The sequence below is a fragment of the Melanaphis sacchari genome, unplaced genomic scaffold (genome assembly GCF_002803265.2).
Source record: "Melanaphis sacchari strain LSU unplaced genomic scaffold, SCAv2.0 Contig22_pilon_pilon, whole genome shotgun sequence".
NCBI classification, from domain to species: domain Eukaryota; kingdom Metazoa; phylum Arthropoda; class Insecta; order Hemiptera; family Aphididae; genus Melanaphis; species Melanaphis sacchari.
In genome coordinates, this window is record NW_020271107.1 from 2611874 (window position 1) to 2639703 (window position 27830).

A 27830-nucleotide genomic window follows, 5' to 3' on the forward strand; every position below is an offset into this window, starting at 1 on the left:
ATTTTACCAATTATTAATTCAGTATACCTACACTTAACAATCCACAAAATATCACTTATAATATTATGAAGTAGATTAACTATTTTTGAAAAAAAAAAATTATACATTATTAATGTATTTAAAACAAAAAAATCTGAATTAAGAAACGAATTTATCGAATTAATAGATCACTGTTACTTTGGTGTTCTAAATACTGGCAAATACTATAAAGAAAAATATTGTATACAATTCAATAGCATGTCCCCGATGAGCATCGTATCTTTTTAAGCATGAACCTCGCCCATATTATAACATATAAGTTGTAACTGCCTAAGAAAATTCCATTCTTTATATAACACTATATATACACATGAAGAACATGCATACATACATATTATGCATAGAATGTGCAATTAATTCAATAGGTCATTTCTATTTAATTTCACGTTACAAGGTTTTATTTGCTTCTTGTTCTTACAGTATACGTCTTAGTAGTGAGTACGCCGATATGAAAAACATAATTCAGTTACAAAAAGAAACATTTTTACCAATCTAATTATTATTACTACTTATACTTGCGTTGGTTTATACAACTGCTCTAAGTTTAGAATGTTCAACATAGGTAGTTTAATAAATGTTACTTTACGGAACCGCATATTATAATACCTATGTAATGAGACAGAATATTATTTATACTGAGCTAGCAGATAAAATCGACCAAGTATGGAAATACAATACTAACGATGATTCAAATGGTGGTCGATATAATCATGCCACATTTATATTTCATTTATATCTTATACAACACGATTATTATCACAAATGGAATTCTCAGTATTATCCTCAAATTATTATACTTTTGTACTTTTGAACTAAATAATTTTATTTTAATTTCGATTAATGTGCTAATAACTGCTAAGTATTGCAGACGCAAACGATTTATATTGACCAAAAATGCATTGAAAATTTAAAACTATGTCTGTGTACTATGCGTCACAGTAAATTTATATTTTAACAAACAAGTAACAAGAATCATTGACAATATTAATCATGTCAATAAAAATAAAGTACATAAATAATATGTGTACCTATGATTTTTAATAAAAATCATTTCATTTTGATATATAATTACTTATATATTTACTTTCTATTCAATATTCATTGATCGTCTTGCGAGTAACGTTGTAAAACGTGTTCATTTCCTATTTGGGGTGCTCCCTAGTTTATTGAAACCTAAGGAGGCTCGTTCAAGGTTGCGGTGTACAAACAAGACAACCACATGACTACTTATAGTTTAAGAATGTCTAATCAAAAACATTAAAATAACAACTTACTGATGTTATTAAAACAACAAAATCTAAAAAAAACACTCAAAACAAAAAAAAATATTCTATAAATATTTACCTTTACAATTACATTTAATTCACAATGCTATTTATATAAACGTGTAATAGCACTAACTAATGTTTAAAAAATGTAGATACTTGCATTTATTGTATGATGTGTGTCTGTCAAATACCAAACAAAATATAATTGTTTCAGGAGATATAGTATACGATATGTAGTATAGTATAGTATCGTATGCATATACTCGTATTTTGTGTGTGTGTGTGTATAAAAAAATAGCAAATTTTTATTATCTGGAACTAATGATACTATTATGTATCACAGACATACCATTTTAAACAGAAAAACGACAATTTATTTTCATGGTCAACACCCCAACGTGCTCAAATATATCACGCGATGTTTATTATTGCTAAAAGCCTAAAGACAAACCTTTATTGTTTTAATAAATCTACTATATCCTAACCTAATTTTTTTAATCAATATGTAATCTAAAATGCATTTTAGAATCTATATTAATAATAAATAAGCATAAAAAATAAACGAAATCAATATTCTGCAAATATAGGTATATAATCATTCTATATAATAGTAAATTATTAGTTAATTAGGTACAAATATTATTATACAAAATGGTAAGAAACAATTAATACATTCATCTAATATAAGCACTAAGTAGACATATAATTACCTACAAGGTAGGCTATAAGCCCATAATTGTCTATTTTATTAATAATATGCCTTGCCCCTTGAAACAAAATATAACACTAAACGATCACATGTTTTTACATAACTAGAGGTATACAGATTGTGATAATAATTAATAGCAGATGTTTATAGTTAATAATTACATCACTATGTTAGAATGTCAGGTATAATACATTACAGTCGTCAATAATCGGGTTTGTATTGAGGACATTTTATTATCGAGAGGAGAAAGTGATTCCTACAAAATTAAGTGAATTGATAGTGTACCTATTATAAAATTAACCATTAAAAACTATCTTTTCTAAATTTTACACATTAAATTATCTTTTTTTAAACTTCAATTATATTACATATAATATATAAATAATTTTATCCTGAACGGTATGAATTTTTAAGTCAAGTGTAAGATGTTATTTTAAACGTATGGTAGGGCACAAGTAATCATTCATAATAAAATCGATTAAACACCACATTATAAGCTATCAACTATAATTTAAATACTTAAAATGTAATAAAAATTCAGTGTTTTAAAGCAAACTCATGCAATGTTAATGTGACAGAAACTAATATTAGATATAATAAATGTACATAGATTAATCAATGGCGTAACTAAAGAGAGAAGAATATGGGAACTATACGCCTATATTCATAAATATCACATGTGATATTCCATAAAAGCCTTACTAAAAAAAAAAAGAAAAGATTTAAATTCAATGGATAATCATACTTTGACGCAAGGCAATGATATTCTGTGAATTGTGAAAATACATTATAAATCGATGATAAATAATTCTGAGTAGTTGAAACACTTAAGACCAACTTTGTAGAAAAATTGCTAGAATTGCAAAAACAATAAATTCCTCAATGACACCAAACAGTTGTATGATAAATCATTACTCATTACTCTTAGTCTATGTTGATTTTACTAATTAACAACGAACAGTTAGTAAACACATATTATAAAAGTTAAAACCAAACGTACCAAATGTATTTATTTTATTTTAATATATTGGACAACAATGAGCAGATAGGTATGGTGTAGGTGATTATTCATATTGTACTGCTGTTCCCAACTATTTTTTTATTTTAAAATCGATTAAAACTATTTTAATTCAAGAAAATAAAAAATTGTTTTAATATTTGTGAATACTCAATTCTTCGTCTCTCCCACATTCCTCGTTCTTGGAAACACTCCATAATTATTTTAATTCCAAAACCTGATAAACCTCCTGACCTGCCTTCCTCATACCGTCCCATCAGCCTCTTACCTTCACTCTCAAAAATTCTAGAAAAGATTATACTAAAGCGATTAAACCCTATATTAGCAAGCCATAATATAATCCCCCACACTCAATTCGGTTTCAAAAATAAACATTCGTCTATCCATCAAGTTCACAGACTAATCGACATAATTGCACAAACTCTCGAAAACAAACAGTACTCCACTGGCGTCTTTCTCGACGTAGCTCAGGCGTTCGATCGCGTTTGGCACGAAGGTCTGCTATTTAAAATACGTTTTCTACCAGCCCCCCTGTTTTTAACTTTAAAATCTTTCCTTCAAAACCGGTCCTTTGTCGTTCGCTGCGAGGACGAGCTCTCACAAATCCACTACATAAAAGCAGGCGTCCCCCAGGGAAGTATTCTAGCACCTACTCTTTACAATATATTTACCTCCGACATCCCTCACTTCGAGAACACCACTCTTGCTACTTTCGCAGATGACACAGGCATAATATCAACTAATGTTGACCTAACCATAGCATCTGATAATCTTCAATCCCATCTCAACGAACTACAAAACTGGTTCAACTTGTGGAGAATCAAAATAAATCCAAATAAATCTACCCACATAACCTTTACTCTACGTCCTGACCATAGCCCCCCCATGACTATCAACAACGACACGATTCCCAAAGCACAAGCCACCCGTTACCTAGGAGTCCACCTCGACAGTAAACTCACTTGGGCAGTTCACATAAAAGCAAAAAGGAAATCACTCAACTTTAAACTCCACAAAATGAAACACCTTCTTAGATCAAATCTCCCACTAAACACAAAACTACTAATCTATAAACAAATTCTCCGCCCTTCAATGACTTACGGAATACAGCTATGGGGCACCTCCAAAAAATCCAACATTCAAAAATTCCAATCCTTCCAATCAATTTGTCTTCGTCTCCTCACAAACGCACCCTGGTACGTCAGCAACCTATCACTCCACTCTGACCTTAATATCCCATACATAAGCACCCTAGCCTCCCATTACTATAAATTATTTCACAATAACACAGTAAACCACCCTAATCCACTCATTTCCAACCTCTCATCCGTCACTCTCCCAGATAACCCTCCACGTCGTCTAAAGCGAAATTGGCCCAGGGACCTCCTCAACCATTAAAAAAAAAAAAGTCTAGAATTGAAGTAGTGTTGCTTGGACACTCCCTTCCATCAAGCAGTCCAGTTTTGTATATATAATAAATCAACCATATTACTCATTGTATAGTTAATACAGATTGTATATATTCTTTTTAATAATAAAAAAAAAAAAAAAATATTTGTGAATAAAATGTATTTTTTAAATTATTATTGCAATGATTGAAGTTCGACATTAATAAGAACTGTAGTTGATAAAGTGAATCTTAAATGATAAAAAAAAAAAAAACAGAAAAATGTAACTGTAATATATAGGTGAAAACTACGTTAATGAAAATTTTAAATGCCATTATGTTAAATAAAAAGCGTAACAAGGAATTGACAAACTAAAATAATAAAACAACGCAAAATTGTTAATTTATTTATGGTCAATGCCTGATAAAATAAAATCAATCAAATATATTCATTAAAAATTAATTTAAAACTAATAGGCTATAAAATGGACAGTTAACTATAATTTCCAAACTACCTACATAGTTTTAAATTTTTAAATACACATCGATTATGATAACTTGTTCATCTGATACAATGATGTATATAACATTCAATTAGTATTTGAAAGTTGTAGGTGGTAATAATGCATTAATGCATAGTAAATACATAATTTCCTTTCTCCTATTAAAACTTCCCGATTTAGGTATTACGAGGACAACAGCAAAGGAAGGACAATATAACACGAATAAAACCTAAAACCATACTTAAATTCTACTACTTTTTTCCAATTTGTGTCCACCAACCATTTGACTATATTTACCAACTTAACGACAAAAATCAAAAAACCAAAACTAAGTTCATAATACTATATATATATTTAATATATACACTCCAATATTAGAAACAGTAAAATTTACAATAAATACGTATATTATCTTCTATAACATAAACGAATTTATAATTACACATATTTTGACAATAATTGCAACATCAACCCTACCCTCCAAAATTTCAATTGTTTCTGAACCAACGTTATCTATGTCCAGGTAAATAAAAGAAAAGTTACAACCCCGGACATCACTAAATATCAATATTGCATTAGTTCCATACAAAGTCTACAGGTAGACTATTAAAAATTTCTTAGAAAATTATCGACTTAAAAAATGTATTCTAAAAAACAAAAATAACCAATTATTAAATACTTTTTAAAAATATATTTTACGTTCGACCCGTCTATATAAATCACAACGTTAATTATGACTGGTGTTTTAGTATTTAGTGTATGAGCAACAATCACCGAAAAGAATCGAGTTTGCGATGACATGTTGAATTCGAAACGTAAACCGCGCCAAAAGCTGTTGCTGGCGACAAGGCAGTGGCCGGGCCACGTGCGACGAAATATTCTTATCAGTCGAGATGACACACGAAGCGCGCGAAAAGGCCGAATGATCAAACACAGCGGGAACGCTAATTTAAAAACCCAAAGGCCCCATTAAGCTGGTACATTTGAATCATGTAAAAGGCTAAAATTGCATAATGATGTAGGTGGATGAACAAGAATAATTTATCGGATAAAATGAATACTTTTACTCCACTTACGAGCAAACATTATAATACATTACAGTCTATTATAACAGGCAGCTACCTATTTATATTAATTCATAGATCAAAAATAATAAATATAATACCTACATCTACGTCATTGATTATACCGTATCTAAAATAGTCAACGGTGTTTGGAACCCTCCTCTCAATTTTGTTTTCATTGCAGTCTTACGATTAAAATTAAGATCTATAGCACATTTTTAATGATCATCCCCTCACAGAAAAATTCAAGTTGCAACCTTGCGAAGAGAAACGTACCAGCTACATCGCACTATTGCGCTATTACTACGTTTCACAAATCATGATATTTTGACTAATCTAATATCTATTTGTTTTCAAGTAAGAATATTCGATATTAGATATCAGTTTTTTGCGATTTTGAATTTAGGTGGGTCGACTCAGTGAGAACTAAACCTTTTTAAACCAAACTCGGGGGGCGCCGCTAAATCGTCCGATCGGTTTCGACCATTTTGGCGCCAGTACTAATCGGACGACCACAATGTATTTTACACAGAAGTCAACAGTCAACATACACAAACATCTCCGTAATATTATTATTATACACTTAGCCGATCATGATATTAAAACATTAATGATTACTGAAGTATAAATAGTGGTGAATGATAAGAACCCACGTACCTTTCAACTTGTCACGGACACTGGCCGTCAGATAAGACGGGACACTCGGCTGCGGTCGCGGCTCGAAGCGTAACCGTTCAATCGATTGCACTGCGATTTTCGATTAGGCGCGAACCGAAGGAAAAACGAAAGAACTTCAAATAAATATCAAATTTTTGTCGCACGACAACGCACTCGATGAACACACTCCTAACGCAATTATAAGCTACGATATCGCCACGATCGGACAACAGCTACTGCGGTGATATTAACCCGGTCCGGCACTAGACTGGGGGGAACGATAATTACCGGGCTGGCGGCCATGCTGCGAGAATTCCATTCATCGCGAGTGCGACGTTGCCAATACACTGTCGACGGCGATGATTCACCACCATCCGAATGTCGTGCGGGTGAACCGCCGCGACTCTTATTATGCAGACAAAAAATTTACGAGTTATCGTAATAATAAAATAATAGTAATATTAATATAGTATAATACTACAAGTTACAACAGTCAACAGTACAACGAAGATAATGTTTAAAATTATTATACATTATTTACGTGTAATGTGTTCACAATTTGTTGTATTAGTAATCTTATTGATTATTATTTTTGTTTATTGGACTGCTAGATCAATAGGTATACTCTGAGAATAATATAATGACAACTGACAATAGCCATACTGTAGAAGCCTCAACAGCGCCACTTGTAAATTATGAAAAATGCACCCTAATAAATGGTGGAATCTACACAAATAACTTTTCAATAATCTCTAGTTTTGTTGTATACAATATCGTAAATTTTAGTTGTTAACACGATTACCACACAAAATATATTTTTTCGTTATCTACTAAGAACGGAGAAAAGGTCATCAAATAAAAAAAGCTCAGCCCAATAATATTTTATTTTTTATTTAATTTGGAGGTGCCACCTTCGCTCTCCCTTGGATCTGCCCCTGTTACCTAGTACCTATATACTTCAATTACATTCTTAAAATGCCAAATTTTGAAAATTTGAAACGAAATGCGACCCTAATGACGTTGCCACCGTATACTATACATATTACCCTTCCTACGTCATTGTTACTGCCTATATTATATTATTTATATTACATTATTACCATAATGATCAGAACGAAATACTTGCTGCAATTGGGTTTAAATCTCAAAATGCCTTAAAGGCATTTCTAAAAATGTTGATTATTTAATAACTTTATTTATTTTCTTAGTCCCCTTCAGGAAAATAATTAAAACCTATCTATATGTCAAAAGGAGCAAAGAAGTAATGTAATAATATAGTGCTTGATTTCGACGAATTAACTTGCATTAATATTTAATAGTTTTGTATAAAAGAATAATTTGTAAATGCATAAATGTACTACTGACAGATTTTGAAAATCAAAATTTTACGACTAATGTCTGTATTACGTTATACTTGATCGATGAAATATGTACTGGTATGAATTTAGTAGTCAGAAGATGTTACTTGGTTCTGGAATTCGAACTTCATAAAATGGTTGGAGATTCAAAACACGCCCCTCCCTCATACATGCTAAATTAAGTTAAAATATATATTAGATAATCTAACCCGTGTAGGGAGATGCCGCAGCAGAATGTATACATTATGGGAAGGTCTTGCTGATTTAATATCTCAATACGATTTTACGAACTGCAGTATAGGCAGTATAGCACAATAAAGATAACGATAATGTGACAATCATAATATACGACCGATAGTAAGTAATAGATATAGACTGCCCCCTGCAACTGAAGTAAAAATCCAGAAGTATATTTACTAAATTATAGCCACTAGAAGATACATACAACAATAATATTGTAAATATTAAAATATTAAAATATGAAATAAATAGTTATTAAAATATAATTAGAAGTGTAAATATAGAAAAAGTTGTTGATTAATTCTTAATATATCAAGAATATAATTTTACACATTTCAGCATTTTTATTGTACATTTTTCAGGTATTGGTATACAATTACTCAAATATCCAAAATTTGGTTATAACTTATAAATTATAATATATTTACAAGCAAATAAAAAAATCAAATAAGAATAGTTGATCAATTAGTAAAAATTAAATAAATACAACGAACAGCTAATAAGTACCTACCATTGATTCTATAATCAATGGTACCTACTTACTAGGTAATAAATCACTGTTATTAAATAAAACTTGGAAGTATATAACTTACCTCTATAGGTAATACATAATATTGTGTACTCAAATTGATTCTGCTATTTATGATGATATTATTATAATTATTATAATAATAATGTAAATTTGATAAAACTCAGAATCACAGACATAGGCGAAACTAGACGTTTTTATTAGGTTAGGCCAAATAAAATATATATAAAAAAATTTGTGCCAAAATAATTATTAAAATATATAATGTATATTATAAAAATTTTTGTCCAGTATTAGGTTAGGCCATGGCCTGACCCGTAGTTTCGCCTATGAATTCACAGATATATGTGTATACTGATATGTGTAGCACATGACTGAATAATATTCATCGTGGCTAAATATATTTGATCACGTGATATTTACATACTAGACATCTGTCATTTTTAAATACCTACCATATGATTTAAATTTAAAAAAGTTTGGGTTACTAAATTTTAAATTAAAAACGTCTAGACCGATCCTGTAGATTACATTTTGAGATTCCGGCGTCAATAAATTATTAAGATTTAATAAGCCCAGACATGATATTATTATATTGTATACTGATTATTGATAACGATGAGTATAAAATACTCCGTATATTATTCATTAGATATATAATAGGTACATTACAAAATGCAGTATCTAGGTACCTATAGAAACCGCTTGTTAGACGTTAGTTACAATAAGAATAATTCAAGTTCGTTTACCAATAGATATAAATGAACGAGAAATTGAGAAGTATAATGTAATATGTTACCTATATTAAATAACACACAAGTCCCCGGTTCAATGCCCATTATATCAATTAGAAATTTGTCACGGTGCTCTGCCTATGAGATTTTATATACATAGATTTGTCATATTGATATAGGTATTATATATTATTACGTATGGACAGTCACATAAAACATTTTCAATGTTTGATAATAAATAATACATATTTAATGTGTGAATCACAATGTATAAATATATATTAGTATAATATAATATAGGACTACCTATCCAGTATCAAATAGCTAACACACACGTATAGGTGTAATATGGCCAATATGGGTACTGCCTCATCTCTATGAAATTAACACATAATAGTTATTTAGTAATAGGTACTTTGTTTCCTGTTTTAATGCGATTATGATGGGAAGGATATTGTTTGCATTATGTACCAATATTTATATATATATATATATATTAGTAGGAAAAAAAAAAGATGGACGCTAATTGGCAGAGCTTGTGGAGGCTAAGCCCTCTTACAAATATAAAATTAGACCACCAAAACTAATGCTATTTACCAACTTAAGTACTCGACATTTGTAATAATATATTTAATTTTCATGAAATATATTAATAAACAAACATAACTAATCTGTAGTTATGTAAGATTATCATTTAAAAATGATAAATTTATAATAACATGCGCCTATTACTTAAATAATTAAACTCATTAATAACCAAATAATATTTGTATTACTTATTAATAAGTATTACTGGTACCAAGTTAAAATAGTTCATTAAATAGTTAGATCTAAAATCTATTTTTAAGATAATTGCAAAATATATTTATTATTTTTACTTTTGTAGTCAATAACATCTCATAGCTGTTATAATCACAATAAGTTTTACCGTACAAATTTAAAATATTTTATGTTGTATTATTTTTTTTTACCACATATTTTAGATAAAATAAATTTTTTATTCTAGTAATATGAGTTAAAATACAAACCCATAAATATGTTATAGGACTTAAATTTTAGGGCCCCATTTGCATGTCGGGGGATGCCCAGGTACACCCGGAACCCCCTGTGCGCACGCCTATGATTTTAAATTTAAACTGTACTTAACTAGATTTTGTAGTTTGAATGAATGGCAATAATTTACAAATTAATTACATTTTGGTATTCACAGATTTTCTACAGGCCATAATGAATACCTAATTTGATATACCTATAGTAAAAAAAAAAAAAAACATTTGTTTTTCTTTCATTCAAATGTTATTATATGATATAAAAATTTTCAGAGATACAAATTAAAATCAAATGATTACCAACCTATTGTTATAACTTATGACTTAACAATAGACTAAGGGTTCCTTCTATCCCCAGTAGTAAGCTATATTGCCAACATCCATTACTTAAACTATTAACTATAAAGGCTAGTGTAATTCATACTTTTATCTAAAATAAAATAAAAATAGATCAATTAGTAAATTTGACGAAGAAATTATAATATTTTATTGACATTTATCAATTAATTTATTGCCATTAGCTAACCTAAATTATTTTAATACTCAAATGCCTAACATTTTTTTCTACTTTAATATCCAACAATGATAAAATAAAACTTAGCAAATTATCATTTTAAATAATAAAATAATAACTTTTTTTTTTTAATATTTTATTAAATATTTTTGATAATGGTAAATTTAGTAAAATAAATAATAATAAAATAAAAAATAAAAATATTTTCTATTTTTATATATATTTTTTAGAAAATTGCATTGATCAAAATGTGTAATCAAGTATCTATGCTTATGTCACATATTATAATATTTAATAACCAAAAACAAACTTATATTAGTTTTTTTTTACAAAATAAAACATTAATAAATTGTATTCAAATAATTTACAATAGATTCATTTTGATAAAAATATTAATATTTGAATCAATAGTACCAACATAATAAGTAAAACTAGAGTAATTATCATATGGGAAGAGAAACAACTGCACAAGATAATTATCTATCTTACTTTATGGAATTTGTACAGATGAAAAAGTACATAACATATTTTAGAAAAAGAGTTTGTTTACAAGTTATTTATTTGCCTAAACCACCCATTAAATTACCAAGACCTCCTCCAGCACCTTGTTGTAACTGACGCATAACATTTTGCAATCCTGGCATTCCACCTAAAAATATTTATTATTTATTAGTTAATAAAATTTTTTTGTAAATTAAAAGATTTAAATATTTACAAAACAAGATAATTTTATAATTTTTAGAACTACTTAGCTTATAAACATACCAATTTGTTGTAAAACCCTAGGATCCATCATTTTCGTGATTTGTTGATTAAGCTTAGCCATTTGTGATGGATTGACATTTTTGGACATATCACCACTCTTAAATAATCCTTTAATTCCACCCATTTTTTTTACAACTCCAGCAAACTTTGTATATTGAGATATAAGCTCTCGTACTTCACGTTCTGTAACACCAGCTCCTTGAGAAACTCTAATAATACGTCCTGGTTGTTTTGTAAACAATTTTGCTCCATCTCTATGGTCGAGTTCTATAAAATTTAAGCATAATGTTTTTTTTTTTTAATTTTATTTTCCAACTAATAATAAAACTTTACATTAAATTGTATTAAAATAATTCACCTCCATCGTTCATACTGTCCATGATTGTCATAAGCTTTTTTAATCGAGCCATAGATTCCATTTCACTACCTTTAGATAAAAAATCTTGACTGAATCCTGGTATCATACCCTATAAAAAAAATTAAAAAAAATATAGGTCCATTAATAATAATCTTAACTATAGAAAATCAATAAAAGTTTACCATGATTTGTGAAAATGGACCCATCTTCATTATATTTTGAAATTGCTCATACATATCTCTAATTGTAAATTGTCCATGTTTTATTTTTTCAATTAGTTCCTCATTATCTTCCAGTTTTAATTCATTAACTTTGTCAATGAGTCCTTCAATATCTCCCATACCAAGCAGTTTTGAGACAAACGGCTTTGTTTTGAATGGTTCAAAATCATCTATATGTTCTCCAGTACCAATAAAAATAATTGGACTTTTTGTAGCTGCCACACTGGTTAACAAATTTAACAAATTATAAACATCTTGTACTGATATATATTAAATAAACAATCAATAAATGAACAAAGAGTTTTTAAAATAAAATTTAATATGAAAGACATCAATAGAATTAAAATAAATTCCAACAACTTACGCACTAAGTGCTCCTCCTCCTTTTGCATGGCCATCAAGTTTAGTTATCACTACAGAACCAATGTTAACTTTATCTTTAAAAGCTCGAGCTTGTCCTTCACAAGCTTGACCAATTGTTGCGTCCATAACAAATACTATGTTATCAGGTTTCTAAAACAAATAAAATATGAAATTTTAATGAGATAAAGAAACATGTATATTGAAGTTTTCTCACAATAGTATTTGAAACTTGTAACATCTCTTCAAATAGGGAAGCTTCTTGTTTATGTCTTCCACTAGTGTCAACAACAATTATTTCAAAACCTTCTTTTTTAAACATATCTACACCATCTTGAGCTATCACAACAGGATCTACTTCTGTGTAACTAAAATAATAATTATAAATATTTATAAGATTCAGCTATATAATAATTTGCATAGACATTCAATATTTATATTATAGTTAGCATCATACAATAACAAATAAATAAAAGTTAATTAGCTTAGCATACCTTCCGTAAAACGGAATTTGAGCTTTAGTAGCATTCTGTTTTAACTGATCATATGCTCCAGCACGAAAGGTATCCGCACATACCAGACAAGTTTTCCAATTTTTTTTTAGATAGTAATATGCCAACTTAGTACAAGTTGTTGTCTTACCAGAACCCTGTAGACCGACAAACATGATAATGTTTGGTCGACCTTTTACTGGCTGGTAAGATTTCACACCAGGATCTACTAGCTGAAATCAAATCAAAATGTTTGTGAGATTAAACAAAGTTACCATTAAGGCAAGAGTGAGACATCATACTTTCACAAGTTCTTTAAATACTGCGCTCTGTATCATGCGTCTCTTGTTCAGACCTCCGGCCATCTCATCAAAATCAATGACATTACGCACATTCTCTCTAAGTTTTTTGACTAGCATAACATTGACGTTGGCTTCGAGCAGTGCCGCACAGATATCTTTCAGCATAGAGTTCAACACCTACGGTAGACATATATAATTCGAACTTAACATATTTTCAATATACACCATAAACCATTTACGTACCTCCTCGTTGATGACGCTGGCGTTGTTCAGACCCCGAAGGGCTGAAGTGATCTTGCGGCCCAAATCGGCCAAAACCATTTTGACGTTGGTTTATCCCAAAAAAAATATTAGTAAGTATACTAGTCCATGTAGAAAGCTTGTTTTGAAATTTCACTTATTAGTTATTATCATCGATTTGATAATAACTCAACTACGTACACGACGGACTATCACAGTCCAACTGTGTGGTAGTTTATACAGTGTTGCCTTATAAGAGCGAAAAGTAAGTTTACGTTTTTTGGATCAAAATAAATCATTTTAGAGCGTCAAATCTTATCACAGATGTTATCAAACTTAAATCGTGGAATAAGACGAATAACTATTTAATAACTAATATTATGCTCTATCTATATAATACCTATAAAGTATTAACTATTTAGTATTAACTATTAACTTCTCCCCAGTTCCATGTTCCATCAGCAAACATCACTAAACGCACACGTTTCAATTCAGAATTTTAGTTTATAATATTCATTATTCACAAATCACAATATTGTAATACTTAACAGATTATAATTTATTACTATTATTTAAAGACTGATATTTATATTTATCTAGGTACTGAAGTATTGTTACTCTATACTTTGCTGTCGTAAAATGATGCTAACTTTGTAGTATTTAAAGCTTTTACAAGTTATTTCTATAATTAATAATGATTTTTAATTTCATTTTTCTGTGATAAAATTTGTTTCAAATGTCTTCAATGTTTGAAATTACTGATTTACAAAGTATGTGTACATGTTGATCTTGTTTAACAATGAATTATATCAAAAAAAATTAATTATTTTTCCTACAGAAATCGGAGTTGGCCTGGCCGGTTTTGGAATATCGTTCCTATTCCTGGGCATGTTGTTACTGTTTGATAAAGGACTTTTAGCCATTGGCAATGTGAGTTTATAATTTTTATCAAATAATAATGTTTTACTGTCTTACGTTGATTTATACAAAAATATGTTAAATAATTTTATTATTTATTTATTCATTTAGATATTGTTCATTGTGGGTCTTAGCTGTGTTATTGGTGTACAGCGAACTTTAAAGTTCTTTTTCCAGAGACAAAAAATCAAAGCATCTTTATCATTTTTTGGTGGAATTTCAATTGTTCTTTTTGGATGGCCAATTGTAGGAATGCTATTTGAAATTTATGGGTTCATACTTCTTTTTAGGTAAGTAATTAGCTCTTTTTGGATTTCATTCAGTATTCTGTATAACTTAACATTAAAATCAATATAGATTTCTTTACATTCTCAATGTTGTTCAATTAAAATGTTATAATATAAAATTATTAAATATTTTGTTTTTAATATGTGTTTATTTTTTAACTCAAATGATTTAAACACATATTACTGTTTGACTGATCATCATCACTTTAACTTTAAAAAATGCTAAAAAAAATAGTAACTTAATCAATTATATATATATAAACTACAAAACTGTTCATATTTGCTAATTACAGAATTTGGCACTAGAACTAATTATGTGGAACTTATCTTTTTTTTCTTAATGTATATGTTGAATCCTAATGTTTGCAGTAGATCTATAAGATATAAGAATTATATTAAACCATTTAACTTGTAAAGTTCTTTAACTTATCTATGAATATTATTCATTATATAGGTTAATAGATTTATATAGTTATAACTTAATAAGTACTAACTTAACAAAAATCGATTTAAATCATGAATATTTTTTTATCAGTTTCATAATAGTTTATTTTAGTAAATATATATGTTCACATTAAAATCAGTTCCCTAGTTATGATTTATGAAGTTTCAAATTTTTAACTGTTTGTTTGTTTTTTAGTGGTTTCTTTCCAGTAGTGATAAATTTCATGCGCAGAGTACCACTGTTGGGTACTTTACTCAATTTGCCTGGCATCACTGGAGTAAGTTCTTAATAATTAGGCAAAACAAAATAAATGTTACTTATTTATTTTGTTCTAGCTGTTAGATCGAGTGGCAGGTGATACAAGACGAACAATGGTATGAATAACCATTACAAATATTACAAACAAATAAATTACTGTATAACATTTTGCCATGTAATATTCTTTTGATTCCAATGATTTTTTTTTTTTTATGTAAATAAATAAAATTAGATTGTTTGAACATATATATTATTATGTAGTTAAACTTGAAATTTATTAAATAATTATATAACATATATGAAAGTTGAGAAAATATATATTTTTTTAATTATCTCTGTAATAGTTTATTAGTAGTTAAATAATTTGTTGAAACATTATTAAATTTAAAATTTTATTTTTAGGACTTCAATTGATGTTATATTTAAGTTATTACATCATAATTTCTACTAACTGGACATTTCTGGGCTACTTGCTTCCAGTTACTTATTTTACTGTGACTAAATTATTTTATTCAGTATATTATAATATTCCACAATAAGTTGAATTTTATTGGTAATATACTATATTTTATATATTTTTTGTAATGCAATTTTATTTTTATTATATACAATGAATTTTTAAATTACCCTGACTCAATAGCACAAAGTAGATATATATTCTAATAATCGTTATTTTATAAGACTAACTATCTATTACTTGTATAATATGACAAATTTATAAAAAAATGATTATGCCTAAATACCTCATGCTTAAAAGAATGTATGCATGTTTAATTTCTCTCTTTAGTCCACAGACAATATAGACAAAATCATTATTTTTTTTTTATGTTTTTAGTAACCTTAAAGTTAAATCCCCTATTGTGAAAAATATAGAAAATAATAGTTTTGAGTAAATGGCATATCAATTGATCTAAATATTGTCTCAAAACAATTTGATAATCATTTTAATTAATTAATTTTTTTTTTTTTTAAGTGAAATAAAATATAAAAATTAAAGTCAAACCTTCAAAAATATTATTTTCTATAATTTTTTTAATTATAAATGAATACAGAAATTCGTGAAAATATTTTTTTATTTAATTTTGCATTTTTGTTCTGGGTGTAAAATATACTGAAATATAAAATATTATATTGCGTTTTAAATGTGATAAACTATTTAAAACCTGAAAAATATCGTTTCCATTCATTGTATCAATTTGCATAAATATCTATTTGAATCTACTTCTTCCCTTTGTTTATAAAATTATTATCAGTTATTCTTATCGTCATTAACTAACGGCCATAATGTTTTTAACCAATCAAATATCAGCTAAGTTTGTTGATTGCTTCTCCGGCCACCGTAAATCGTAATCAAGATTTGTATTTGAATCGTTAAAAGCACAAATTTCAGTGTTACAGTTTATCATTATCGTAAAGACTCAAAGTATTAAATTTATTTAAAAATATAAAAATACCCAATTTCTGCGTATTACGCTCTCGATTTTAAAGTCAAGAAATCGAAAATGACTTGGCAGCCGAACACTACCACAATGAACAAACAAAACAAATCGTCGATGTACATCGAATACGGGAATCTTATTAAGGAATTAGAACAGTACATGCCCCAATTTAAAGCAACTATTAAAGATCTACAAGAGCCTTCTCAATCGTTCGTGACAGATTTCTACACAGACGTATTTAGTGAATTTTTCTGTGATGTGAACAATTTGACAGAGGTAATTTTTAATGTTATATAATATTATGTTTGAATTATTATTCTCTTCTACAATAAGATAAATGCATATAGCATATTATCTCACAATTCCGTTTGAAGTTGATTTCTAAACATTTTTATGTATATCTATGATTATTTACTATAGATCCATATCAATCAAAATCTCACGTACAATGAAATGTATTCTGAAACTGTACCAATATTGAACATGTGCACAGCCTTAAAATATATTTACTCAAAACTGGGAATTGATGATTTTGGTTTGAATGATATTTGTGATCCGAGTGAGTTTTTGTAATTATTATTAGGTACTTATAATTGTTACAAATAAATTGTTTAAAAGTATGTCCAAAAATTATAAAATATGGAATATTACAATCAAGTTATTAGTTAATTGAAGTTAAGTATAAAATAACACTTACAATTTATTTAAAATTATAACTATTGGCAAATCATTACATAGGGATAGATTTTTTTAATACTATAATTATTAATTCTACTAGCTAAAATGTTAAATAACTTTTTACTATTCTATACCAGTATGAATATAGGATAATTACTAATAAAGAACTTATAAGTGTGTATTTGTATCCAGTCAAAGGTTATTAATAATATTTTAAAGGTTCAAAAAGAACATACCGTTTGCTACAGACAATGATTAACTTCATTAAATATAGTGATGAAAAAATACATGAGGTTGATGCTAAAATGAAAGCTGTTAGAAATATGAAAGATACAATTGATAATTTCAAAAAGCAAAAGGATATAATTGTGAATACTATTAATAAAAAGTCGTTAGACCGTATACAACGAGGAGCTGAAATAAAAACTGTAAATATATTATAATACATTTTTAATGTTTAATTATTAATTTGCGTTATTATTTTTTAGATTGCTGAAGAAGTAAAAGATGGAAAGTCTGAATTAGCAAAAATTCAAAAAAATAGAGATGATGTACTAAAAGAATTAGATAAAGTGAAACAAGAACAAGATGATATTGAGAAAAAATGTTCAAAATTATGTGAACTAAAAGAAAATGTAATTTATTTATTTTTTAGTTTTTGTTGACAGATACGTTTAATAGTTTAACAAGAATTTTTTTATATGTTTATTAAAGAAATGTCATCACATATTTTTTTAATAGAGTTAATAGATAGTTCAATTAAAATATTTAGATCATGAGTAGATTTTTTTAATAACAAATTTATAATAATGAACATTGATTAACTTAATGATATTTTTTTGTGGGGTGGGCAGGGGAAGATAATAATTTTATACTTAAAGCAATATTAAACTTTCAGTTAGAATTCTATAAATTTGTTTTACATTTCCAATCTTTTCATTGGCAATTTTAAAGAATACGCCAGAACTTTTTTAAGATCATCCTTAACAATAGAAAATAGGCATGTAAAAAAAAAATACCATATAATTCTGTTCTTACCAGATTATTTAATTAATAAAATGTTTAAAATATATTTAAATAAAAGTAATTGTTTATATAAATACAATAAAATGCTTATTATACTAATACTATAATAGCCATTCTTATATTTTAACTTTTTAATGATTACAGATTATAAGGGACATAAATGATCTTAGAGCACAAATTGTAGAAGCACCAGATTTATTAAAAGCAGATCATGAACGTTTAAAAAGAATGAAAAATGAAATAGCAGAAAAGAAAACTGCAATGATGGCACAAGTTAGTGCTAAAAAACAAACTGTTATCATTCTTGAACAGGAACTAGCTGCACAAGAAAAACGATTACGTTTGTTAACAGACGTAACTGAAAAAAATGAAAGAATTTCGTGAGTTTACAGATTTAAATTATTATTTTTAAAAACCGTTTTTTATTTCAGAATGAAATATTTTATAAATTTTTACTATTGAAATAAGAATTAATTATGTATTTAATTATTGTTTTTAAATAATTTTTTTTTTCATTTTAGTAAATTAATCAATGAAATTGAATCAATGTCACAAAAAAAATGTGAATTAGAAGAGTCATCAGAAAATCTGAGAGAAAAGATTGAAATAATAGAACGTGAACGAGCTGATATAAACAATAAAATAAATTATTTTACTAAAGAAATGGAGAGGGAACACAATTCATACAAGTCTAAATATGATGTATTAAATAAGTAAGAATAAACAACTAATTGAACAAATTTTTATTACACTTAATATATAGATTTAATGTGTATTAATAGAGATAAAATTTGAAGATTTTGAAGTAGTTAGTTAATTTAAAAGTTAATCATATTTATTGAACAAATAAAATTGTTTAATGATTTTTGAATTTAATATGTTTTTTTTATTAGTTACATTATTTTAATATTAAGTATTTATTCATTAATAGTATATTTTTTAATATTATTAGAAGTATAATTTATGTTCTTATTAGTGTGTGATATTTATGTTCCAGAGAAATTGACAGTATGATAAAACAGTCCAGTCATCAATCTGAAACTATAAAGTCGTTGGATTTTGAAATTAATAAATGTAATTTGCGTAAAAAAGAATTGGAAACTGATGTAATTACTATTATGAAAGACTTTGAATTTGCCAAGAATGCTTTAAATGAATTAGTAAGTAAAATCATTATTTTTGTTCTTAATTTATATTAATTAAATTTAATATTACTCGATGATAATTAATTTTCAGCAAAAAAATTTCAATTTGGAAACTATTAAAAATCTAATGCATCATGCACAAAATGAACATTTCAACTATTAATTAATTTTGTATTTTTACTCTTATGTATTATATATATTTATTCAATAATTATTTTATTTGTATTTAATAAAACTATGAAAAATATGTTTTTAAAATTTCTTTCAATGTCTTACTTAATTTCTTAACTCTTACTAAATGTAGTATGAGTAATTTAAAACTGTATTCCAGTGTCACAATTATTTTGCTGTTTTATTAATGTGCTCATATTTTAAATGTGAAAATCTGTAAAAAAAATTCTCATTTAAGTATGAAAATTTTTAATTAATCAAATTTTGAAGTAAGTTAACTTTATTTTTACATAAATAAAATTGAAGTATTATTTCTAAAAAATTAATCATAGAATTATAACTAAAAATATATGTATATTATTTTGACTTTAAATGTTGAAATAATTAGATATTTAAAATAAATAGCTGTGAGAGAGTATGTTATTTACCACTCATTTTTTTTTTTTTAATATCTTAATTAAATACAAAATAGTATTAATACAAGGTAATTAAAATTTTATACATGTTTATTTAACAACCAAAAGTGAAGTTCTAATAGGTATTAAGATTTTTATTGTATTCTAAAATACTAAGTTTTTACAGCATAGAACATAAATTCGAAGCCCAAGTACACAATTTCTATAATTAATTTATACATTATTCTTTCTATATTAATTTCTTTATCCTCAGAACTATTGGAGGAATTATTTGTATCTGACCTGGACAACTTAAACTTTGACAAAAAGTCAACATAAATCAGTCAAATCAGATTAAATTATGGGTTATCTGTAGATACACAACATAGTGAACTAAAAATAAAATCCCTACTGTGGATCAGAGTTGGACATAATTCGAATACAATTTTATTTAGATAACATTTTATTTGAATACATTTATATTCGAATAATTTTCAATTATGATTATTCCACTAAATTTCAAACAGAAATTCGAATAATTTTTGTTTATTTTATTTTGGTAAACATAGGGTTGGTAGTTAAAAACAAGCACATATTATAAAAAATAGTTGGCATTGTATTTAAAGTTACACGATTGTGAATTATTTTATTATCAAAAAATGTAAAAATATTTTAATTAAACAAATATCTATCAACAGAAGAAAGTTACTTCCAATTACCTATGTGTGTTTGTTAATATTATTATATTAATCAGCAGTTGACCGTAGACCGTAGGTAATATAGATTTTATATTTAATGAATAGGTGTTATGTAAGTATGTAACATACTTGTAGTATTGTTACAGTATGATATATTATGTACGACAATAGCTACATCTAAAAAATAATTTGATTATAAACTATGTCTAATCAAATAAAATAATCAAAAACTATTCGTATAACTGTTTTTAATATTTAGTCGAATAGGTAATTATCTAGATAAAATTTTACTCAACACTGCTGTGGATATTATCGTAGAAGTGAATAACATATTGAAGTTATTGAGTTACGGCCCATGGCCAAAAAAAAAAAAGTAATTATTTTGATCACTTTGCTATTTTATTGTAATTATATAAAAAAAAAAATATTTGCTCTGGAGTCTAACTTTATAGTTGATTATATTGTTTTCTTTAAACAATATTTTAAAAATATTAAGACTAATTTTTAAGCTATTTGTCTTTATTAAAGTATTTATAAATATATGTTTAAGTATTTTTACCGTTATGTATTGAATTTAAAGTTATAGGTAGTAGGTGCACAAATTTTAAACAATATTATTCAATGACAATGTACACTCGAAACTTATAATACGTGGTTGATTGGGCATTTCCCTATTCGTTTATTTACGTATTGTAAATTATTAGCTTATAATCAGTAAGTGATGTAAATCATATTATAACACTATTTTAAACCTTTTTAATTTTGTACATTTAAATTACTTATGGCGCGTAACTGGTCAGAAAAACAATTATTCCGCTGGCTGTGACCTCTGCACACGGTTATTAAGAATTTTACTGTGATAACGAATTGATGACATTTGATAAGCATAAGTATTTGTACAGAACAGAAAATTAATTAAATTAATATTAATTTGCATTTTGAAATACGAAAACGAAAAACGTTTAATAATCATTAACTTTTCTCGTCGTTGAACTCGGCTTCGTCCAAGACACCGTAGTCCGTAAGTAAGAACTAAGATTTTAGAAATAATGATATTACTTTTTACTTTTAGGTTTTTTAGTTGTAAGAAAATGGCGTTTCTGAGTCCGTTCTTCCGGAATCCAATAACCGATTTTACTGGTCCACTCATGAGTGCGCAGACGGGCGTACGCTGTGCAGATTTTGAAATGAAATTGATGAACTGTTACGAGGCGTATGGGTATCCAAAAGGAATAGAAGTATGCCAAGCGTATTATGAGGATTTTAAAGAATGTTGCACTAGAGAAAAACAGGTATATTAATACATCAATTAAATGTTTTTTACTGTAACATAGCCAGATAAGTAGAATATTACTTTTTCTAATATTTTTAAAGTAATACTATCAGAACTCTGAATCAATAAAAAAAAAATTATGGCTAAGTACATGAGTTGACTTGGTCCAAACTTTTAAATTTTAAACAATTTACTTAATTAAGCTTTTCTAAAAATTCATAAATTTATTATTCATATATATTAAATAATCAAATTATACAATATTTTAATACTGTTCTGTTAATTTGAATAAATTAATGTCACCAGCAGTTGTGATTACTAAACACTTACAAATGAAAAATGTAATATACCTAATAAATGCTAAACTTTGAATTGCCTGATTGAAATTCTCATGAAACAGTCTTCAAATTGAATTAAAAATATGTTTGTTTAAAATAAAGTCAATATTAAAATATGTATAAGTATAATAATTATCAATTATGGAATATTTTCGTTAATGGTTGATAGTGATGTCTAAAAAAATTAATTTTTTCGTATAGATATTTAGTTAAAATTTTTCTCAGATATTGAACAACCTCTATGTAATCAATATAATATACCCATGAATATATAAATATTAAAGAATTATTTAAATTACTTATTCAATTCCCATAGATTCAACTAGATCTCTAAAAAACTGTTGATACCTCACAGGCGCATACACAAAAAAATATTTTTGGGGGGAGGGGGGGTTTTGGTTGTAAATTTTTATTCTTATATTGAGTACTAAAAGAGAATGTAATTCATATTACGATAAAACTTATTTCCTGAAATTTCAGTGGGGGGGGAAGGTTGAACCCCTAGAACCCACCTTGTATACGCGCCTGATGCCTCATATATCCATAGTATTTCACTAAAACAATTAAAGTTAGGTTTAAAAAAAAATAAGGGGTGCTAAGACCCTTTTGCATCCATTTAATTGTTCCACTGTTTAAGTTCCTATATTTTATATTATTTTCAATGCAAGTTCATTAGTTGTAAAAAATTTTATTTTGTTAATCAGTGATATTATTTTCCATGTTTTGGATTTTGATTAAGTTTTATGAGTAATAACAGTTTTCTCAAATAATATTGATTTTGATTGTATTTAATTTAATATTTTACTATTAATACATTTTACCTTGAAAGTTAATAGAAATATATAATCACCATGATTAAAGATGATGTAATTACATTAGAATTTCTTGTTTGTAGATGTCTAGAATTGTAGCAATTCAAAATGAACGTGAACGTCAAGCCAAGCCAGAGTATGAAAAACCTCCAGCAATGCACACATTTTAGATATGCACTTATGTAACGCGTTTGTTATAAATACGTATTTTATATGAATAAAACTGTTTTAATGATTATAATAGGTTATCTTTAATATTAGTTTACAAAGATAAACATGTTTAGGTCCTTATTGTATAAAAAAAAAATAAACAATAAATAACTAAATTAATTTCCATTGGCTTTGAATCGTTTATTATTAGAATTTCCATCATCGTTTTTCCGCTTGTTATACCTTTTTCCTCCCTTATTCCTGTTCTTTTCCCTTTTCATTTTGTCTTTCATGTTGAGAACACCTTTCATTTCCTTAGTCATTTCATTCAACACTGTTTGTTCAACCTCCTCATCTGGTATTGAGAACTTGATATTCAGATCATTCACTTTTTCAGCAACCTCCTCCAACAGATCTTTGGCAGCTTTTACAGGCTTCAATCGAATCCAAGCTAATTTTTCAGCTTCAACTATTTTCACAAAGGCTACTTGCCATTCAAATCCAGAGCAAATAGTTTTGATACTTTCAACTGTAACGGATTCATCCACGTTATCAACTTTAAGTAAAAATCCTTTTTTAAAATATTTTTCAGTCTCTGCTTTTATTTTCTGATCTTTCTTAGCAAGTTTGTCTTCATATTCTTTTTTCTTCTCTTCAAGAAAATCTTTTTCCCATTTGCGTTCCAGTTCAACATCTTTGTATTTAACAGATTCTAGTTTCAAAAACTTCTCAGCTTCTTCTTTGGTACTAAATGTAAAGTACAGAGTACCTTTGAATTCTTTAGTTTTGAGTCTTCGAGGTGTGACTTTTGTTATGATTTTATCTCCAAATGTTGAAGCGAATTCCAATAGTTCATCCATAGTAGCTGTTTTTGGGAAACCTTTGCAGTAAATAGACCGTGCAATCATTTCGTTTAAGAACTCTTGATCAGCTACTGGCACAACACTATCTGCCTTGCGCCTGATCTTATCGCCAGATTCTGAGACTTCCAAAATGCTGTCAGTGGCATTTTTAACGGCCTGTGCAATAACTGCTGGGTCCTTGGACAGAGATGCTAATCTTTTGAATGTCAATAGCACGTCAATTTTCACCCAACCATCATCATTTTTAATCTCATTTTGTAGGAACTTATCATAAGGAAGATTAGTGTCACTGAAGTAAAATCCAAGTTGCTTTACAATGTTTTGCTCGAGGTTTGGAGGTATATTGACTACAGGAGGAACAACAGTTTCGTTTTCAGTTTTCACTTCAACTGGAAATTCTACTTTGACGTCGGAGGTACTCATCGCTGTTATAGACGACTATGGATACAAAAACAACATACAAAATCGAATTAATACTAACGGTCATTTTAAAAATATATATTTAATATTAGTGATTTGAACATACCTGCAAAAACGATGAACGAAGATTTTAAAACTAATATGCGATAAGCTTACAAAAAACGACTTTGAATTAATACTTAATCACGAATTTCCACGTTAAAAGTGGGCGCGAATTTGTGATCGAAAAATTAGATCCACGAAAATACAATTAATAAAAATAATTTTCAACTTAAGTCAAAAATTGTCAATATATTTAGCTGTTAAGCGTTTTTGAAGTTTATATTTTAATATACTTATTTAAGGTAAAACCGTTGCTCAAAGTGCCGTACTGCCCGTACTGTATAAATATCAAATACTAAATTATTAAATAAGTAATTTTGTTTTAGTATAAACACGAGGTTAAATACTTAAATGTTTAAACCCAATCAGCAGCCAGACCGCCAGACCAGTATCGCCTATCATCACTCACTGTTGTGCATCGTGTATAAGATAGTAGATAATACTTTGTTTGAGGTTAACCGTAAGTCACAGCTCGTGATTATATTATTGTCAGACGACGCTGCTTTAAGAACGTTCCAGTGCGACGATCGGTCTAGTCGAAAATGACACATATGTTTAGTAAATTTCGAAATGATTTTAAATTATGAAATCATCAATCTTATTTTTGTTAGTTTTAAGTGTTTTAACTTTAAAGTATAATTAATAAATTATCATATATTATATAAATAATAATGATATTTTCAAAATATTTGAGTTAACTATTTTTTACTCTAAAGTTAAACAGGCAAATTCTCATCTTCATCTCTTAAAAACACTCTTCAAATGAAAAATGTGTCTCAAGTATAAAACTTGAATTTATAAAGCCACGATTATACCAGTCTAGTTTTATGATATTCAAATTTGGAGTCCAACCAAACTTTCTAACATACACCTACTCCAAGCCTTCCAACCTATTTGCTTCGGAATTTTAACAGGAGTTCCCAGATTGTTACTTGTTACAACGAATTTCTTCATAAAGAACAAAATACCTTCACATTCCCACATTTACGGAATTTACCAAATTGATTATAAAAGATTCCACAATAAATTATTTAACGATCTTAACAAATAACAATTCCAACATCAAAAATATGTTTTACTTTTCCCTTCCAGGTAATGTTCAACGATGTCTAAAATGTAACTGATAAAGAGATCTACTTAAGTTAAAATTGAAAAAAATTTCCCTTTATATATTTAAATGGACAAACTGAAAAATTAATTTTATTTTAATGATTGGTTAGATTATTGCCTTTTTATTTCGTAATATTCTACTTTGCTCATAAAAACGATTTTCGAAGAACCCCAACGAAAAATATTTTAATTCTCACAAATCCCCCCCTTGCTTCTAAAATATACCATTATTTCTATACCCTGTTATAGCTACAATAAAAACATGAAAAACTTTAATAGGAAATTTTATTGTTCCCATTTTTTATACATGATACTGTTAATAGTTAATCATTTTAAAGTCAATTATAGTTTTATACAATTTAAATAGCGATAAAAATATTTTTGGGTTTTAAGTTAGTTCATAATACAACATCATAGGGGGAGATTTAATATATTTTTTCTCTGAAAAACAAAATAAAATAGTTTAGAAAAATCGGAAAATTTTCATGCACTATAAGTTTTAGGTAAAATCAAATTTGTTATTTTTATTGTAATTAAAAATGATTTCGTTGTGCTTAACTAGTTTATAAGAACAAACAATTATTAAAATTGATCACAAAAAGGAGTTCAACGACAATATTAAAAATCTAAATAAAAAATATTGTTATAAAATAACAGCAAAAAAAAAAACCAACGGCACGTAGTGTTCGCAAACGGTCACCCATCCAAGTACTAACTACGCCCAACGTTGCTAAACTTCAGTGATCGGACGAGAACTGGTGTATTCAACGGTTTATTCAACGTGGTATGATAGTTGGTGAATGTCTAGTGAAAATAACAATATTTAAATAAAATAATCAAATTTTAACTTACGAATGTCGTCCTGATTGTAAATTATAACTTAATTTTGACGCGGTCCCGCGTATAATTCGTTTGAATTCAAACGGACTTCACGTAAAAAACTGCGTCTGAAACGTTTGACCGCCGACACCGCGAACCGGTCCTAGGTCAAATTAGTCTTATGATCCGCAACGTTCGCGATTTATATTTTTGGCACTACGTCCGTACTGTGTACACTGTTTTTTTATTTTCTCACAATAAAAAAAAAAAACAGCGTCAACACCAACCTAACCCGTTTATTTTATTTTTTGTCTTTTCCTTTTTTTTTCTTCCCTCTTAAACGTTCCTATGTGTCAGTGACAGGACTAGATACGCGCCAATTTTAATCTGTATCAAGTATAATATTATATCAATAATAATGGTATTTGGAAAAATAAACTACTCAAAAATCTCACAATGATGTTCGATTTGAATGATGATGTAGGTAGGTATAATAGATATACTATATAGTTAGTTATTATATTAATGATATCAAGAATCAACCTACAGGATGTTTGGATTTTTCAGCAGTGGTATGGGATAGAAATCAAATTAAATTAATTTATATTGTTCTGACTTAAAGTTCAACGAAAGCGGTACAAAAAAGCTAATTCAATATAACTGTCTACGATTCTTCG

General features: G+C 27.5%; 6 protein-coding genes and 1 pseudogene across 7 annotated transcripts in view; 3 read left to right on the forward strand and 4 right to left on the reverse strand.

The window, feature by feature from the left end:
* LOC112594300 (mitochondrial ribosome-associated GTPase 2) overlaps positions 1 to 6901 on the reverse strand; it is a 62898-nt gene extending 55997 nt beyond the window's left edge. For both annotated transcript variants that reach the window (XR_003114647.1, XM_025339012.1), the window contains exon 1: positions 6646 to 6901. The gene's annotated coding sequence lies outside the window, so the exon portion shown is untranslated. The remainder of the gene's footprint in view (positions 1 to 6645) is intronic.
* A 4551-nt stretch (positions 6902 to 11452) lies between these two features.
* Positions 11453 to 13887, reverse strand: LOC112594485 (signal recognition particle 54 kDa protein). The gene is made up of 9 exons (XM_025339287.1): positions 13810 to 13887; positions 13567 to 13743; positions 13268 to 13497; positions 12991 to 13141; positions 12778 to 12926; positions 12375 to 12636; positions 12193 to 12301; positions 11835 to 12101; positions 11453 to 11718 (listed from the first exon to the last, which is right to left on the reverse strand). The coding sequence occupies exons 1-9, from the start codon at positions 13885 to 13887 to the stop codon at positions 11627 to 11629; spliced, it is 1515 nt and encodes a 504-aa protein (XP_025195072.1). The 3' UTR covers positions 11453 to 11626.
* A 284-nt stretch (positions 13888 to 14171) lies between these two features.
* LOC112594488 (vesicle transport protein GOT1B) lies at positions 14172 to 16239 on the forward strand. The gene is made up of 7 exons (XM_025339290.1): positions 14172 to 14343; positions 14407 to 14576; positions 14645 to 14736; positions 14836 to 15014; positions 15652 to 15733; positions 15792 to 15830; positions 16117 to 16239. Exons 2-7 carry the CDS (start codon positions 14543 to 14545, stop codon positions 16126 to 16128), a joined length of 438 nt encoding a protein of 145 aa, XP_025195075.1. The 5' UTR covers positions 14172 to 14343; positions 14407 to 14542; the 3' UTR covers positions 16129 to 16239.
* An 813-nt stretch (positions 16240 to 17052) lies between these two features.
* On the forward strand, positions 17053 to 20182 carry LOC112594486 (probable kinetochore protein NUF2). Its single transcript, XM_025339288.1, has 8 exons — positions 17053 to 17429; positions 17574 to 17712; positions 18051 to 18259; positions 18320 to 18466; positions 19002 to 19237; positions 19379 to 19570; positions 19855 to 20017; positions 20094 to 20182. Exons 1-8 carry the CDS (start codon positions 17217 to 17219, stop codon positions 20163 to 20165), a joined length of 1371 nt encoding a protein of 456 aa, XP_025195073.1. The 5' UTR covers positions 17053 to 17216; the 3' UTR covers positions 20166 to 20182.
* Positions 20183 to 22139: 1957 nt separating this feature from the next.
* Positions 22140 to 23930, forward strand: LOC112594489 (NADH dehydrogenase [ubiquinone] iron-sulfur protein 5). The gene is made up of 3 exons (XM_025339292.1): positions 22140 to 22287; positions 22339 to 22558; positions 23773 to 23930. The coding sequence occupies exons 2-3, from the start codon at positions 22358 to 22360 to the stop codon at positions 23857 to 23859; spliced, it is 288 nt and encodes a 95-aa protein (XP_025195077.1). The 5' UTR covers positions 22140 to 22287; positions 22339 to 22357; the 3' UTR covers positions 23860 to 23930.
* Positions 23916 to 25621, reverse strand: LOC112594487 (la protein homolog). Its single transcript, XM_025339289.1, has 2 exons — positions 25229 to 25621; positions 23916 to 25140 (listed from the first exon to the last, which is right to left on the reverse strand). The coding sequence occupies exon 2, from the start codon at positions 25123 to 25125 to the stop codon at positions 24016 to 24018; it is 1110 nt and encodes a 369-aa protein (XP_025195074.1). The 5' UTR covers positions 25126 to 25140; positions 25229 to 25621; the 3' UTR covers positions 23916 to 24015.
* A 1380-nt stretch (positions 25622 to 27001) lies between these two features.
* Positions 27002 to 27132, reverse strand: LOC112594509 (annotated as a pseudogene).
* Positions 27133 to 27830: the final 698 nt, after the last annotated feature.

Coding starts and splice junctions, on each gene's coding strand:
- LOC112594485 (XM_025339287.1), bottom strand. CDS start 13,887: ATGGTTTTGGCCGATTTGGGCCGCAAGATCACTTCAGCCCTTCGGGGT. Junction 13,142..13,267: donor CAAATTCCGTTTTACGGAAG/GTATGCTAAGCT, acceptor TTATTATTTTAG/TTACACAGAAGTAGATCCTG. Junction 12,102..12,192: donor GGACAGTATGAACGATGGAG/GTGAATTATTTT, acceptor TAAATTTTATAG/AACTCGACCATAGAGATGGA.
- LOC112594488 (XM_025339290.1), top strand. CDS start 14,543: ATGTCTTCAATGTTTGAAATTACTGATTTACAAA. Junction 14,737..14,835: donor GACTTTTAGCCATTGGCAAT/GTGAGTTTATAA, acceptor TTATTCATTTAG/ATATTGTTCATTGTGGGTCT. Junction 15,015..15,651: donor GGGTTCATACTTCTTTTTAG/GTAAGTAATTAG, acceptor TTTGTTTTTTAG/TGGTTTCTTTCCAGTAGTGA.
- LOC112594486 (XM_025339288.1), top strand. CDS start 17,217: ATGACTTGGCAGCCGAACACTACCACAATGAACAAACAAAACAAATCG. Junction 17,430..17,573: donor ATGTGAACAATTTGACAGAG/GTAATTTTTAAT, acceptor TATTTACTATAG/ATCCATATCAATCAAAATCT. Junction 20,018..20,093: donor AGAATGCTTTAAATGAATTA/GTAAGTAAAATC, acceptor ATTAATTTTCAG/CAAAAAAATTTCAATTTGGA.
- LOC112594489 (XM_025339292.1), top strand. CDS start 22,358: ATGGCGTTTCTGAGTCCGTTCTTCCGGAATCCAATAACCGATTTTACT. Junction 22,559..23,772: donor GTTGCACTAGAGAAAAACAG/GTATATTAATAC, acceptor TCTTGTTTGTAG/ATGTCTAGAATTGTAGCAAT.
- LOC112594487 (XM_025339289.1), bottom strand. CDS start 25,125: ATGAGTACCTCCGACGTCAAAGTAGAATTTCCAGTTGAAGTGAAAACT.